This window comes from Montipora capricornis, chromosome 2, assembly GCF_036669925.1.
Source record: "Montipora capricornis isolate CH-2021 chromosome 2, ASM3666992v2, whole genome shotgun sequence".
Classification (NCBI taxonomy): domain Eukaryota; kingdom Metazoa; phylum Cnidaria; class Anthozoa; order Scleractinia; family Acroporidae; genus Montipora; species Montipora capricornis.
The window spans coordinates 33,919,326-33,936,825 of record NC_090884.1 but is presented as its reverse complement, the minus strand read 5'-3'; the positions used below and the strand labels follow the sequence as shown (position 1 = coordinate 33,936,825).

General features: G+C 39.6%; 2 protein-coding genes and 1 pseudogene across 2 annotated transcripts in view; 1 reads left to right on the top strand and 2 right to left on the bottom strand.

Moving 5' to 3' along the window:
* LOC138037196 (uncharacterized) overlaps positions 1 to 197 on the bottom strand; it is a 363-nt gene extending 166 nt beyond the window's left edge. Inside the window, exon 1 of the mRNA XM_068883176.1 lies at positions 1 to 197. This exon is cut by the window's left edge and continues 166 nt beyond it. Coding sequence (XP_068739277.1) covers positions 1 to 197 — 197 coding nt within the window.
* A 4,631-nt stretch (positions 198 to 4,828) lies between these two features.
* On the top strand, positions 4,829 to 6,107 carry LOC138037937 (P2X purinoceptor 7-like; annotated as a pseudogene).
* Positions 6,108 to 6,439: 332 nt separating this feature from the next.
* On the bottom strand, positions 6,440 to 8,982 carry LOC138037935 (uncharacterized). Its single transcript, XM_068883772.1, has 2 exons — positions 8,650 to 8,982; positions 6,440 to 8,362 (listed from the first exon to the last, which is right to left on the bottom strand). The coding sequence occupies exons 1-2, from the start codon at positions 8,980 to 8,982 to the stop codon at positions 6,440 to 6,442; spliced, it is 2,256 nt and encodes a 751-aa protein (XP_068739873.1).
* Between the last annotated feature and the right edge of the window lie 8,518 nt (positions 8,983 to 17,500).

Below are 17,500 nucleotides of genomic sequence, written 5' to 3'. Positions count from 1 at the left end.
TCGACCTCTTTTGCAAGTGATTTTTCTTTTTCTGCAGGCAAAGAAAGTTCTTTTTCAACCTCTTGAAAAAGCCTCTCTTTTTCTACCTCCAAATGTGCATATTTTGCTCTCCATTCTTCTATCTCAACATTCAGGAGGTCAAATTGTCTTTCCATGTCTTGCAGCTTTTCCTCAAAGCGTGAAATTTTCTCTTCCATTGCGGATGCTGTGATGACATCACTTGCAAGGACGGGGATTCTTGTCCAATCATTCAGGAAGTTGTCATGGTGCAACTTGGACCCCTTTTTGTTTAACTTTTTCTGCTGTTGTTGGGTTCGCCATCAATGCCATTTCAGTCATTCTTTCGTTCTTTCCGAGCAGGTATTTAATTTTATGGCTGCGTTTGGTATCGCCTGGTATTCCACTTTGTTGGTTTGATCATGAACGCGTGACCAGCGAATAAGGAGCCTGTTTCGGATCGCCAAATTGTACAAAACTTGATCCGCAGAGACTGCCTTTTCTGCTACATAATTTAACTTGTTTAACGGTATTCTGCCATTAATCAGGAGATCAGTATTTTCAAGAGTGGGAGAAATATCTGACATCTTTGACCGGGAATCTTTACAGCATTTAGAAGAACTATTTACATCAGTTACGCTCTACGCGCTTTCCTCCAGCCAATTTTTTTGTATTTTTGTGTTTATTTTCCCCAGTTTTACTCGGTTTTTGTTATTTACAGCCTTTTTTGATGCCTAGAAACCAAAAAGAAGCGGTTACAAAGTTATTTTGAAAGCCAACATGGCAGTGAAAAGCAGTAGACTAATGCCTTTCTTTGTCGGACTTTCGTTTGGTGTCACAGCTTGGAGGGAATATTTTTACCCAAACTTTAAGCAAAAACAAGTGGCAAAACCGTGCCAGATATTTATTTTGATGGATTTGTGCTAGTTGTTCCTTAAAGAACATTGTTTTGTAAGGAGAAAGCAGATGCAACTTTCTGGATATGTCGTCGTCTATCGCTAGAAATCAGACTACATTACAACGTTCCTGCGAGAAATTAGAGACGCCGTGAGGGCCTTCTTACGGAATCCAAATAATTTGCTGTCAAGCACAAAACCGTACCCATTAAAAGTTACCTTGCCTTAATTTTTGTGGGAAGTGTTGGGTATAGCGATATTGAATGCCGGCGAGATGAAACTTTGAACAATTTCTGTTTCCTTAAGAGGTGAGAACGACTTTCGTGTTTTGTTCCATACAATTCCTATGATGAAAATCGCCATGTTTTCTGGATTATGCAATACTAATTAGGTCTCTTTTGCGCTTGCGTGTCCATTATTTCTCCACATGTGCTGACTTATTTTTATTCATCAGCAGAAGTAATTATTATTGCCAGTTGTACGGTGTTTGTCCGGGAGTTTGTCAAAATAAACCAGGGATAAACGGAAACGTGAGAGCAATCGTTACAGTTGTTGGCTGATATTCTTTTTAAAAATCAGCCTTTATGCTTAAACATTACCAGTAAAAGTGAAAATGAGACCTTTTAATAACATGAATTTGCTAGTTTACCGAAACTGGAGCGGTCACGCAACGTGCCATCAAAGTTAATATCAAATTGCATTAAAGCAAGGAAAGCAAAATCCACAGAACAATAGTGGACTTTGTCAGTATGTTATATGTCTGTAAAACTTCAACCGTTCACAATAATCATTTCAGCAACAGACAACTATTGTCACAGGCGGAGAAAACACTCCTAATCTTTGATTACTACTAGGTTACTGTTTATTGTTACTCTGGATCTGGGATCAGAATTGCCAATTCTGATGGTATTAGAAAATCAGATACGCTGGGACAGAGATAATTTACACCTTGTTACATTGACTCGCAAAAAATGGCTCAAAATATTTCTTCTGCCTTTCCATATTTGTCATTTCCACCCGGTCCTGGATATATCACATACTTCTGTAAAGAAAATTCGCCAGGTAACATTTCTGGGATCACGTATAGGTTTTGTCTGGTGTATAATTCTCTTGAAATGAAACATTATTTCATGAAAAATTTTAATGGTTAAAACCCTGACCGATTAGACACACAAATGAACAGACAGTCGAAAGTTAATGAATAATTCATAACTAAAAGCATTCATTGAAGTGTCAGCTATTATTTGCAGTCAAAAGTACAATTAGGAATGAAATACTATCTTGAAAAGACCTCGAGACGATATGCAACACCACTGACAAAGTACGTCGTGTAAAACCACTGAAAATTTATTGGAAACCCCACCGAAAAAAAAACCGCCAAAAAAATCAGGGCAAAAAATCCTAACTCGAAAATCCAGCTAGAAATCCAACTCGAAATCCTAACTCGGTAAATAGGCAACCTCCTAATGTTACGCCTATCTTGATAAACTTTGTTATCACTTATCACATCTACACGATTTGAGCCACGAAAATAAGAAAAAGTCTATAGAAGATCGCACCACCCAACCCAAAATCAGCCCACTGGCTTAACGGTTACTTTATTTGTTTGGCGAGCAAAAAAAAGACGTAATTTGAGCAAAATCGGTGGTTGTGTGCAATAATCTGAAACTTAAATTTGCGTGACAGCGGTGACAATGTCTGTTTTATATACTTGTTATATACTTGTAACACAACGTTTTGGTCGTATAAATAAACTCCATTAACAGTTGCACCCTGCCTTAGAGCTGGTGGTCTAGCATTGCACAGCTTCCAATAAATACCAAATAAACTAGAGAGAACTGTTTGAATGTATTCAATGTTATCTTGGGCAGTCAATGAACAAACAGAAAGGCATTGAAGGCTAAGGTAAGATAACAGACATGCCATCCCCTATTCCTTAGTACGTCACATAACCCTATTTCAATCCACTGTGTTTACTTTAATTTTGTTTGCTTGGCGAGTATTAGAACAAAGCATGAAAACAATGAAAATAAAGATAGTTAATGGTTTATAATTATGTTATGATGGAGATAATATCGTGAATATCGCATGCATGTTTCCTCTGATAAGAGTTTACGTTTGCGTGACAGTAGAGACAGCGCTGACAGAAGAGAGACCTCCCCAAATCCCAAGAATATAAGGAGCGGGAAGTCATTTGGCCGTGTCACGCAACCCTTTACTGAAAAAGGAGCAAAGCTGGCAAAAGAAAATTTTGTCTGGATGTTTTCAGTAATTTATTTCATATATACTATACTTTTACTTTTTGATTTTTTATTTTTATTTTTCACTATATTTTTATATATTTTACGCTCGACTCTTGACATTTTACCCTCGACTCTCGACCCTCAACAATTAGATACACTCTCTATGCAACACCATCCGTGCTGTGGTTACTTCGGGGTTGTCAGAAGAAGAGACCGCGCCAGGTCGACGCAAATTATTCGGAGGGTGCTCCTGCCTGGGTCTGAAATACACATCGACGACTGGGAGGCATACAGAAAGTTACATCTGTATGTCCCCAACGTAACTAAACATAGAACAGTGGTCCACCAGAATAGTTTTTCCACATGCAGGAGGCTGAATCGGCACGGGCGTGTCTGAAGTACCATGTAAAAAGGGAAAAAGTAATCGGTCAGGGTGCTGTGCTCAACGAGCAGATGTGGACAGATTGGCGTGGGTTGAATGCCATATTCGTTATTATCTTGGCACTAGTTTTCACTTATTATCCACTCTAGTTCGAGCTGAAATTAAAGTTTCTGAAACCAGTCTTCCGATAGCCACCAGGAAAGTTTCAATTTTTATGATTATGTTAGTTTTAGGTCTGCATTTTTTTTACAAAAACGTTTGACAGAAAAGGCAGTCTTATCTTTCATCTATAACAATTTTTTTCTTACATTTATTTATCTTTTTATTTCTCATCATTGTCGTTATTGTTAATATTATTATTGTCTGCTTTTTTTAGTCTCGTATATTGGCTGTTTAGAAGTACTTGAAGTCCAGGCCCAGTTGTTCAAAAGGTGGATAACGCTATCCACCGGATAAATCACTATCCAATGGATAGCGCAATTGAATCCGCTATTACTTATCTACTGGATAGTGATTTATCCAGCGGATAGCGCTATCCATCATTTGAACAACTGGGGCCAGTTAGATAAAACTGTTTCTTATGATTAAATAAGCCTTCACCTTGACTCACCTGGTAGAACACAGAAGTTCTTTTCTTGCAGTCAATGATCAGTTACCGTTCACTTCCACAAGTCGTAACAAATGTTGATTTCTTTACGTTTGTGGAAACTTCAACACGCCTCATGAGGTCACCCTGTCTGTTTCGTTACTGTGATTTTCATAACCAAGCAGAATTTCATCTTCAAGCGCTGCAGATGCTTATGTAAAATTGGTCTTTTGGTTAAAAAGATTTGTATTTCCTTGCTATTTCCTTTTTGCTGATCATATTTCGTGGGTAAAGGGCACAATTGTTCTTATGGATAACACTGTTTTGCTGCTAGAGACCTCTACTATGGTTTTCTTCACTTCAATTCAGGACGAAAAAAGCCATTTGTATTGAAAAACATTGAGGTTTGGGGGGTGGGGGTGGGGGTGAGAATTTTCACTTAAAGGGGAACTGAAGCCAAAAATCAAGTTAATGTCATATGAAAGACTACGTAGTAAAAAACAAGATTCGCTACATTATTTGTACCAATTGCTTTTTACTTAAGAGAAATACGAGTTTGAAGATGGCATTTTTGCCCGTTTTGGCCGCTGAAACCGTGGGCGTCAATTACAGGTCAGCAGTTTCTAATACAGAGTTGTGACGTATGATATGGGGACGATCAGGGATGGAAATAAACATACCAAGCTTGTAATTTTGTGGCGTTTATCGAGGTACTTATTTTATTATGAGCGGAGTGGAGCCTTTTCAGTTCGAGCCAACGTGTATCCCCCAGGGGAAGAACCCATTCAATCGGATGATGATGAAGGTGAGGATTCCCCAGAAGCGTGCACATCAAGCATGAGAACCGGGAACACCGAATGGTGCATTTGCGGTGAGTGCATTTCGATGCCGACAGCTGACGAATGCTATTGCTGCCAAGAGCTCGAGGAGTTAAATCAAAAGTTTGACGAGTCAGGTTTGTGTTCGGTACTTTTATGCTTTAAGGCTAGTACAGTTATTATCATTTTTTAGAAATTGCCTATTCGTACGGGACCCGTACACCGAATTCTATTTGTTATTCATACGGAAGTCGGATTATTACAGGGTCAATAACACTCGGGAAGTGTTACCTGGTCTTTAATTGATCTTTTGTATATAGTTCAGTTATCAAACAACGACATCGATGCTTGTTTAATTTCATGAAATACCTCCTTCGTTCGATGTCACTGGCCATATGACCTGCCTTTTGTTTCTTGTATTTTAAGTCTAAGTACCAGTTTTAAATTGTAACTAGCACTGATAAACAGTATTTAAGTCTCAGCACCCATTTTACAACGGCTAGCTTTCAATAACGACGAGGCTGTTTCGTTCATAATCGTTCAAAGAAGACTCCCGTGTGAATAGCAAATATTGGTCGGTGTACGGGTCTCGTAAGAATAGCCAATTGGCCTATTTTTTAATTGAGTGAGGCAGCCATTTATGAACTCTTGCTCGCGAGTGCTTGTGTGTTTAGAGGCTATGACTTTGACGATCGATCAATAAGGCAGGCCCACACGTTAGAGAGCTTATTCAATATTATACTGTTGTTCTACTGATAGGTGTCACATGTATTACAAATCACAGCAAATTTAGGATCGTGTGCCTTGACACTGATGTATTGCAGACCGCACTTGTTGCCATTCACCATGCTCGCCTTAATCCAATTCCAGACCCTATAGGAAACAAGTAAGCTCCTTGTTAACTCTGAGAATCATTAATTGAAATGTTTTCATTGTTAAAGAATTTAACCCAGCGCTTTTTGTGATTATTTTATTTTAGGACATGGCGCTTAGCAGCATACAGGCAGTTTACCTGGTGGGTTCATGGTGTGCTTGGCAAAAAGAGACGAAGGATCATTCCAGCATGCGTCGTCAAAACAATAAGGAAAGAATTCCCTGAAGAAAGCGATGCATACACAGGATTTAGAGAAGCAGATCTGGAATTATGACTCGCTCTGAACATTAAAAATTATTTATTCCTTTGTCGTTATTAATTAATTATTCTATTAATATATATATCATTGTTTCACAAAATAATTCATACATCACATGAACTATTGTGCTCGCAATCATACCTGTCATTTGCAAAATTATTGTCTTCAACAGGAAATAATTAATTGATCGTGATACGTCTTAAAACTTTGCTAAAATACAAGTTATGTGGTACAGTTATATTTTCATTTTCTCCCTTTTGCTTTTACCATATGAAATGGTGTTAAGGTATTTTTTCTTGTTAGACTTTTTCAACAATACACCAGACAAAAAACGATTTCTAATGAACGTAGACTTTTTCAACCACTCCTGTATGTGTGAGTAATTTAAGTGTTTCCAAATCTTGATGTATGCTTTGTGATGACTTCGTCTTTAGCAGGCCTAGGTTTGCTAGCAATATTTCGGGGGATGTGCGGGGCTGCAGGCGGTGCACTCCTTTCGTGCGGTTTCTGATTTTTTCTGGCAATAATAGCATTTAACATTGGCCTGAGGTGATCTCTGTTTGTCTTTTCTAAAATTGGTTTTGCCACCCACTCCTTGGTATGTTTTGGAAAGACCACCTTGTACTGGAGTTCTCCTTGGTTGGCACCTTTTGATGCAGTGGCATGTTGTCTTCCTGTGTTGGCATTGTGGTCTAGGGCAGACAGCTGGGTACGTGCGACCATACCCTCATAGGAGAAGTGCTGACGTTTAGGGACATACTTGGTTTGGACACTGTGGTACACTTCCAAACTTCCTGTATGACAGCACAAGGTCAACTGCTGGATGTCTTTCACAAGGGTTTTATCAAAAACAACCTCCTTGAGTGCTTCATGAGCTGGGGAGCCAGGCCGTAGCCACCTCTTTCCATTTCGAGGGATAGGTGGGTGAGCACATTGGTGATACAAGTCTGCAGAATTCCAGGAGTGGATGTTAGCAGTGTGATGGACTATGGATAACCACTTCTCCCGCAACAAGTCATTGTCTCCCTCACATGTTTCTGCACACCACCAAAGATGATTTGATATTGACTTAATCCATGCAGACAGGTCACTACAGTCCTTCTTTTTGGCTTTCTCCATAAGTTTTTTTGTTATACTTTTGGACAAGTGCCAAACATCAAATTGGTGATCAACCTCAGAGTAATTTCTTTTTAGGTCAGCTCTGATACCAACATGGCGATCAGTGGCGATAACCTTAATGTTGCCCCCCTTTGTTTTTATATTATCCATGCAGCGTTTAAATCCCTCCCTTTCCATTGCATTGCTGTTGTTCACTTTAGTTACTTGAACAATCTGAAAGTCAACAATCTTGTCAGTTTGCTGATCAATCATCGTATATGTGCCATATTTTGCATTATGACCAGGACTGTCACAGCGCCCGTCCCCTGAAAGCCACAAATCTTGGCCTGCTAGTCCAGAAATTATAGAATTTTGCTCCCTCTTCCAAAATTCATTAATTACAGGAAATAGGTATTTATTTTGAATAGTATAAAAGGTATTCTCACTAAAAAACTTCAAATTGAGGATGTCTGCCAGAGAAGCTACTCTAGTGTAAGTAGAACCACTAAGCAAAATAGAGGATGACAGCAGTAAGTTTCCAGCTGCCATTCGTTCAAGCATGGGCTGGCTTTGCCAGGAAAAGGTATGATTATTAATGCATACGAGGGTCACAAATAATTGAGTTCCTTGTGTAGACTGGTCTGTCTGAATAACTTGGGCACCGCACTCAGGGCATCGCTTGAAAAGCTTAAACAATTCCTGCTTAAAGACAATAAACTTAGTATCATCCTGTGGGTTTAAAACTTTTGGTTTTTCATCTTCATGGTCTGATTCTAAGTTGGAGTCATCTGACATTTCACCAGATGTTGACGGGAGGTAAGTACCATCCTTTTGTGGAGACACTTCAGGTGAGAGAGTGCCAACAGCTTCTTCAGCAATGGTACCTTTCTCTTCAGGAATGTCACTTTCCTCAAATTGAGTGCCTGTGTGAGAACTACAAACCCGTGGGGTCTGGGTGTCAGCTGATTTTATCATTAATGGGGCACCACGTGTATTAACCTGGCATCCAAAATCAACACCCTTGTATGGCAAATTGACTTGAATTGATTGTGATTCCACTTGCATGGTGTCTGGGTGAAAATTCAAGAACTGATCGTGTAGTGAAGAGGTACTTGCTTGTTCACTCACTTTGCTAGAATCTGGGGGATGATGAGAAGTACTTGCTTCTTCATTAATTTGAGCAGTTGAATTGGTGACAGATGCAATGTACTGCAAACCAGAACAATATATTTATAGACATGTATTAAAAGTTGTAGTGTTCAGAATAAAAATACCTTAATTTTAGCTTATTAACAGCGATGCTGTGTGTATATTATATTTATACATGAGAATTGCTATGTCTGTTAAGTCAATTTTCAATGTGAGTATGCATGTCTGTATGAGTACCACAGGGATAAACTCTTCGGACGTAAAATGGTCTTGATAGTTAGTATGATAATAGGAAAGCTTGTTTAGGTTTTTGATAGCTCGTTTTCTATTACATTTCAAACTCTCACCTCTTGCCTTGCTTTTTCAAGGGCATGGTTCTCGGACGATAAGCGAGGCTTTTTCGGAGCGGGTCGATGAGAGAATATCGATGGAACAGCATCGGCTTTCAGAGATGCTCGCTTTTTCGAACCAAGGAGTTCTGCCTGGAGGTCACGCTCGTAGCAGTCAGGTGTGAAATGTCCGGAACACAACCTGGTGCTCTTTGAAACGATGAGGTCAGCGCGAGAGATTTTCGCGAGCCACTGTTCTCTCAGAGATGGGTCTTTTGGAAAGCAATGATAGGATATACCAGTTGTCTTTCTTGAGTCGTTGTTGCAATCGAACGCCGCACAGTAAACCATTTTATCAACAAACACTTGAAATATTGAACTGTATCTTTCCAGAGAGTATTGATATTGCACGGCTAAAGGATTCGAATTCTGCATTTATACGAGGTTGGTAGGAAAAGACCACATTGTTTTCTACAAAGAAAGTCATAAGCCAAATTCCATGGCAGATTTTCAATTTTATTGCCAATTATGGCTACTTACAACACTAATCTTCCTTCGGAATCTTGTCAAAAGTGACATCCGATTGAATAACCCACAAGAATAAGTTTACACCCATTCCATCACAGAAAACATCACCTTAAGAGTAGATGCACTGTACGACCATGATCGCTTGCCGAAGTTTACACATGATGTCCGTCAAAAAAGTGTCTTCGAAGTGGAAAAACCACTGCTACAACTAGAGTACAAAAAATGTTTACATTGACGAGCGATTGGCGACTCGCGTTGTGCTTACCGCAGTTTTAGAGAAGGCAGAGATGTCTACGGCGATTTCACAGAACTTAACAAGGTAGCACTCTGGGTAACAAAAACAGCTTGCTCGTATTCTCCTTCAATTTTCCAAAACTCTAGCTAACCCGTGCTCAGAAAGACGCACAATGTCAACTCATACTGGGTCCTCGCACTACACGGCACTTCACTTCTTCCCCATATCATACGTCACAAAGTTATAAAAGAACCGCTGGCACGGGAGTTCTGCGCCTCCGTACCATAGCCGAATTTTGAGCCAACTATCGCCTGAAAAGCTTGATTTTATGCGTGCTACATTTCGTTTGAGAAGGAAAAAAGTATGACAAATTGTTTAACAATGCATAGTTGTTGAAATGACGTGACAAAAAGCTACTTGATTTTTGGCTTCAGTTCTTCTTTAATAACTTTAATACGGCCTCTTGTTATTGAGGACACAAATTTGCGGTCCCAAGGGTGTCAGCAGTGCAAAGACGGTGTCGACAACAGTGATATGGTGATCTGAACTTTTAACTTCGCATTGCTGCAATCATTCTTCAATTATTCCAAGTCACTACACTTGCAAAATGTGTTCTAAGTATCCTGGAATTAAATTGGAATCAGCGCTTCAGAGACAAGAGGAGAAATATGAAAATTTGTCATCATGTGCTCTCGTCATCCACACAAACGGCAAAACAGTTGATTTCACGTCGTCAAAAGGACGAGAACGGTAGCGAGATGAAGAAATATGAAAATCGCATGAGCAAAGCAAAGAGTTGAGACACTCACTGTTGATAACCGTACAATGTGTGTCATTCAAGTCAGCGCATCTCCAACCCCCCTTCCCCCCAAGCAAAGTTGTTTCCATTTCCACTTGGCACTCAGACTAAAAGATATCAACATTGAAAAAGGAGATGGGGGAGGGAGGGGCATTCATCCTTTTCTTAAGAACTAGAAGAGGGGTTTTATGAAGAAGAGGTGGATTTTCCATTCAGTGTCTCAACCTTTTTGCAATTGCTTGTCTAGTTGTTTTACCTCCGTATTGCCGGGTTGTCTATTTGTTTTTTGGGGCGAGACCTTGCATATATGACAGTTGTATTGTAAGCTTTGAAGAGAACTTTGTTTAGTTTGGATAGGTTTGCGTAGTGAGGAATGGTGTCTGAAAATGTGTTTTTTTGAGGTGTGCTGAAAGTGCTATAATTGGCAATCATTTAGGACGAAATTGGGTGTTCACCTCTTGCACGCTTCAGGTAGTCATGAACACATTTTCTGACGGCAACAAGCACAGTTTTGGGTTGGTTGGATGTCAAATTTGGTGTTGAAATTGTCAATACCTTGTAAGAAGTCAGTTGAAATCAGAGCGCACACGATAAGCGTGCGTAGATTGTACCGATCACAGTTTGTTTACGTAAATGGTACGCAGGGAAATGAGTGTTGTGCTTGTTCTGCTGTGCGCTAACAGGACGAACTTCTTTGCGGAAATTTAGTCTTTCACTGCAATTTGCAGTGGAATCCGTTTTTAATTTGAAAATATTTCCAGTGACAGTCTGTGGTTTTCAGTTAGCCGTGAGGTGGGGTCGAATTTCATACGAACGCGTGTCTGTTCAGTCAATAGTAAGCTAATGTATTTCAGTGGGTTGAAATTCCAGAACACTAAGTTTTAAACGAGATTCGGAAATGTGCAAAATGTTTCGCAAGTTTTGTTTTAGAATAAGTTAACGGTTTTCTGTTACTGGCCATGGCGTCAGGCACAGGTAATGCAATTGTTGTGTCATCGGTCAACGGTCTATGGTCTACAGTAGAATTAATGAAATCTTATCTACTTCTTAATGTTTTTTGAGTGTAGACTGTTGGAATTATGAAGACCGTTGCGAAAATTTCTTTTAACTGCCTGTTGCTTTTGTAATCATGAAAAGTCTATCTCAGGTTGTTTTTCTCGCCACTTGCATGTGTTGCATGTCGAAAAGGGAAAAGGTTGCCTTTTTTTTGGACGAAAATGTGTTTGTGCTTGTTATGATGTTCGCGTTGACATGGTGACGTATTATTAAGGTAATAAAAGACTGACAAGCTTATCATTCCGTAACCTGTTTATTTCTTTGTTTTGAACCGTCCTTTACTTTTATTGTAGAGATTTATAACTGTTACAAGGAATAACAGCTTTTCAGCATTTCGTTCGCTGACCATTATCGTGAATTTTAAACCTTTGAGCGCTTGTTCATTGAAGCGATTATATTATCAATAACAGTGTCACCGCTCATGGCGTAAAGTGTACATTACACTATTTCAGCAAACTGTTGATAAGTCTCGTAGGTATTCTGTATCGCTTGACGCTGAAACTCCTGTTCTGCTAAATTGAACACGTTCTCAATCGGATTTATAATATGGCAACTGGGAACCGGTATTGCAAATAATTTGCACCTGCACTATTCAACACCCTATGTGCTTTGAAAGAGTTCAGTACTGGACAATTATCTTGGAATTTGCAATGACTCTTTGCACCTCACCTAAACATTTTGGGAAACTTTTGACAGATGAAATCAGCAAAATCATTGCAAAACAGAAACTTTGTCCGCGCTTACTCGACAAAACAGTGTATGTAACGTTATAAATAGAAATGGGTAATTTGCACTAATTTTCAAGTTCATTTTCATCAATTAGAACCCAATTAGAACGCCGTAATGCCTATTCCAGTTCAAGCTCCTTTTTTCTGCTTTCCATTGATTCCTTTGCTGAACCTATTGACTGTTCCGTTTAGTCGCAATGATGAATTACACGCGACAACCATCGAGACAAGCAGTTGCAAAAAGAGTTGAGACACTCACTGTTGATAACTGTACAATGCGTGTCATTCAAGTCAGCGCATCTCCAACCCCCCTTCCCCCCAAGCAAAGTTGTTTCCATTTCCACTTGGCACTCAGAGTAAAGGGTATCAACATTGAAAAAGGGGATGGGGGAGGGAGGGGCATTCATCCTTTTCTTATGAACTAGAAGAGGGGTTTTAAGAAGAAGAGGTGGATTTTCCATTCAGTGTCTCAACCTTTTTGCAATTGCTTGTAGATGCAGTAACAAGATCGATACAGCGGTGCAGGGAAAAGAACATAACGCATGGACACTGATGGAAGAAACATTGTGTCAAGTAGGAAAGATCAAAGAGCAAACACTAAAGCAAGAGAAATACAACCACTTACGTAGAGGATGTAAGAATTAACATATCAACTAATATATAGATTTAGCCAAGCCTAAAAGCGGAGCTCTCTGGTTATTTATTCTTACTGCCTGTAGGGTTAGTGAAAATAAAAGGTTTCGAATTGTCTGCGTTTTGATGTTTCCCGTTGCTGCTTTAATAATTAAATCTTTGCTTTCTTCTATAGAAAAATTCATTGCATAACCAGTGAATTCTACAGTAAATTTTACGTTACAAACCGATATCATATGAATCACGAGGCGATGAGTTTTTCCACTGAAATCTACTTTGGAATTCACCAGTTTGGCAATGAATTTTTCTTGAATCGCATGAGTTTTAAAAGAAAACAAGCACACCCTCACTGAGTGAATGGAAAAGGAAAAAAGCCATTTCAGAGTCAACTGTCAATAGCCAGTGAATAGGAATCATGCTGAAATTAGAAGCCATAAAAAAAAGCTTTTTTAGTTCAAGGTCAAAGAAGAGTTTTACTGAAGTACTTTATTCCACTTTATCTCTGAAAACGAGATCATTCACATTTTGTTGTATTTCATTGAAACACCCAGGGTTGGCTTGGAACAAGGATCGGCAAAATACGGCAACCAAGAAAGGACGAACTTCAAACAAGATCTGCTCCAACACTTAAATAACGTTTAGTTATTTTAAACAAACTTCTGAAAACACAAACTAATGAGATTCCTCCCAAATTTTACGAGAACTCATTGTGATTATGTGTTTATAACATAAGGGGAAAATTTTCTTGTCACTGTCGAGGCACAACAAAAACCAGTTGGGCAAACGGAAAAAAAAACACTTGTTCGATCACATTTTAGAGCAAAACAAACAAACAAATCAAATTTTTCTTTATGTCCAAAAGAGTACAGATAATTGTTATTTAATTCCAGTTGACAATAAAACTTCGATTTTCATTCCTGAACAAAGGAAGAACCAATTACCTTTTGAAAATATGCATCCACTTTAAATAACGCATCAGTAAAAATAACAAACGGTTGAGTGCCCAAGGAAAGCATTTGTATGAGCTAGGTATGAGGTATTATTGGTATTCTGTTTTGTCATCGTCGTTCTCTTTCGCTCAGTCCTTTCGTTTCTGTTCTAGACATGTCCTCCAGGCATCATGTAACCTTATCAGAGCTTCTAAAGATATGCCAAAAATTGCAATACAGAGAAAAAAGCAGCTCTAAGGAAATTAAAAATAAACACTCAGCTTTAAGTTTACATCCCGCTGATGCTTGACTTGAATAGCTGCGTAGCCACCACTGTGGACCACAGATATCATGATATGTCAAACTGGACCGAAACCAGCGAAAAATGCAGAAAGAAAACATCTTCCAAACCGTTTTCCACCTGAAAACGAAAAGCGTTGACTGTCTAAGAACTTTCGTTGATATATAGTATGGCCATGTAGCTGCGTCGAGCCACAGAAAGCGCGTGAAAAATGAAGCCTCGCTTATGTTCAGGTGAATTAACCTGGGTTGAGCCTGCAATCCAATCGAGATTCAGTACCTGGTCAGCAGTCAACTTTAAAAAAACCAGCTGACCTCGGTGAGCTCTAAGCTTGAGCCCACGATATGGTCATGTGATACTGGTTAGCAGATATCTTGTTTTGAGAGGTGTCAATTAATCAAAAGATGGATGTCCAATATCAAAGATGTATGCTGTAAACTAGCATTACACTGGTCACATTGGCATACGTACGTACGGACGGACGGTTGATGGCGTCAGGGCTATAAAACCTATATTTCTCGGATATTTCCTTAACAACGGTGCTCTGTGTACACGGAACTCTGCTATGAAATACTCTTATTCTGGTCATTCCTTTGCGATATTTAACGTATTTATAGGTCATAAGTGCCTTGACTGCAAGAACAGTCAATCCTATGTTGTTCTAGTCATCTTAATTAGCTGACTAAGATCAATGCTCTCTTCAGGTAAGAATTTTTCTGCTTGCTTATTTGTTGACTGATTTTTGTTTGGTTGCTTTTGTTTATAGGAACGAAGGCATTGATGCAAGAATGCTAGATATGTCTGTCCTTTATGCTGACCTGACACAGTTTGCCTTTTTCCCTACTGCACAAGAGATGGGCATCTGTGGGGATCCCACATACCCCAGCTTATCCATCTGCAATGTCCCTTCAGACATGGAGTCGTAACCAGACAAATGGAAGAGTTTAATTAATACATCTATGAGTTCAGTGCGTACGATTGTGGAATGGTTGTTTGGAGACATCGTCAACTATTTTGACTTAATTTACTATAAAAAATATCTCAAAATAGGCCTTAGCCTTGTAGGAAAAATGAACACTGTTTGTGTACTTCTGCAAAAATGCCTTGGCATGTCTTTTCTCAAATACAACTGCTGATTACTTTGGACTCGAGCCATCATCACTGGCTGATTACTTCAGCTAAAAAACTAGCCTTTTAACAGAAACACTTATCAATATATTTACGTTAAACCAGTTTTGTAGTCTAAGGTAATTCCAAAGATAGCAAGTGTAAAGAAAGGGGTGGCAAATGATCCTCAAAGTTTTACATTAAACTTTTAAGGCTCATTTAATGAGAATTAATTAGCACTGATTAACCAGTTTGTCAGCCTTGAACATAGTTGAAAAATGATGATGCCCATGAACTGCTGCTTCATAAGCGTTTGTTGTTGCTGAAACTGCTGCTTTTGCTGCTGGAATTGCAATTGTTGCTGGTGCATAACCTTCAGCATGTCTGCTTGTTGTTGCTGCCTTTCTTTTCCAGATGAAGTTTATCTCATTTCGGCATTCTTTTGTGCCCTTTCCTTTAGATACTCAATGTTATCTCCAGTTGTTCTTCTTCTTGGGTTTGGTTTGTCCTCACCTTCTTCTTCTGATTCCCTTTTTTGGTTTGGGAAAGCCTTTCCATAGCTTTCATTCTAACATCTTCTGCTTTAGCTCTGTCAGCTTTATCCATAATACATGTATCTGTACTAGCACTCTCTTCTAGAGCAATAATTTGCTGTATCAGCTCAGCTAATTCACTCGTCTCATCCGGGGATATTCCAGATGCCCTTTCTTCATCTCTAATTTAATTGTTACACTTGTTTAATTACCAAGACGTTGATGTGGTCCCGGATGGCCCTGTGGCCAACATTAAGCTGGGGGGTAGCACATTTGTTCAGAATATCTGCAATTTTCCTCCAGGTTTCACTCCGTTGGGGAGACCCCTTTTTGTACTTACAGGGGTTTTGAAATAAAATGTCTCTGCAAAGTATACTGTTGTGTTCTTCTGTCCAGTACATCACATTGCGATGTGAAGAACAAGTAAAAGAGAAAAGAATCAAGTACAGGACAAAACCCCTTTTCTTCTGACTGGCTTAGATGATGGTGATGCTGCTCTAATGAGTCTAAATTTATGGATAAAAGAGCGTCTGAGTAAGTTTGATTTGGACAAATTATTGCTAAGGCCCTCTTTTGCACCCGCTCTAAGTCTTTAACCAAGTACTCCGGAAGTAAAGAATGAAAAACTGGTATGGCATAGTCACATACAGACCTTATACATGTGATATAAAGACTTGCTATCTCTGCCTTATGGACACATGTACGTTTTAGCTGCTTTAAGGCCCGTTTACAAGGGCGATTTGTGCAGCGATTTAAGCGGTGATTTTTGTGGCGATTCCAAATCGCCGGTGTAAACTCGCTGCGATTTCATGGCGATTTCGTGGCAACTTCTTGGGGATTTTGTGGAGATTTTACGACCTTTTGTCAGCGGCTAGCACGGAGCGCATGCTATGTTAACACTAAGCACGACAGCACCATGTCTCCAATTGTGCAACATTGTTGCAAATAAAAATGTAACATGGAAATGGACGTAGAGACGACTCAAATAGCTGCGGGTGCTTAGGAATTGGCACAAATATTCTTTGTCGCAGTGAAAAATCTCGGTTAAGCCGTGGATTTCGACGAGGGAAAGAGACGGTGCATTTCATTGTTTACTTAAAGATTTCGAGGGAGACCCCGAACACTACAGCAATTATCTGCGTTTAGACCTTGCAACATTTGAAGAGCTCGTGCAAAGTGTGTACCCGTTTTTGAAAAAGAGAGACACGAAAATGAGAAATGCCATCTCACCAGCTGAGCAGCTTGCTGTTACGCTTTGTTTTCTGGCTCCTGGTGAGACGTACACAAGTCGCCAATACCAGTTCCAGATTAACAAAGGAACACTTTCTCTCATAATCCCCAGAGTATGTGAGGCGATTTCTACCATCCTTGCATCATATATCACACGCCCAAGTTCCGAGGAAGAATGGTTAGAGATCGCCAAGCGTTTTCATAGTAGATGGCAACTGCCGAATTGTATTGGAGCTATCGACGGGAAACACGTCCGGATCCTACACCCCCAGGAACTGGCTCCGATTATTTTAATTACAAAGGGTTCTTGAGCATTGTGCTTATGGCAGTCGTGGGCTCAATGCAGAATTTGTGTTTGCTGATGTTGGCTGCCAAGGTCGCATTAGTGATGGTGGAGTTCTGAGGAACACCGTCTTCTACCATGAACTTGAGGTCAAACAGCTAAACATCCCTGAGCCAAAACCTTTCCCAGTGAATGACGCCATTGTGGAAGAATGGGATACTCTGGTGCCACATTATTTCGTGGGAAACGATGCATTTAGCCAGACAGAAAATGTCATGAAGCCTTACGCAAGGAGGGGGATATCAGAAGAGCAAAGGGTTTTTAACTACCGATTATCTAGAGCTCGAATAGTGAGCGAGAATGCGTTTGGTATTCTTAGTGCTAAATTTAGAATTTTCCACTCCACACTGTGTGTTAAGCCAAAAAACGCAATAAGCATAGTTCATTCATGTCTGGCATTGCATAACTTCCTTATTAAGAAATGCCCAACAGTCTACACACCCCCAG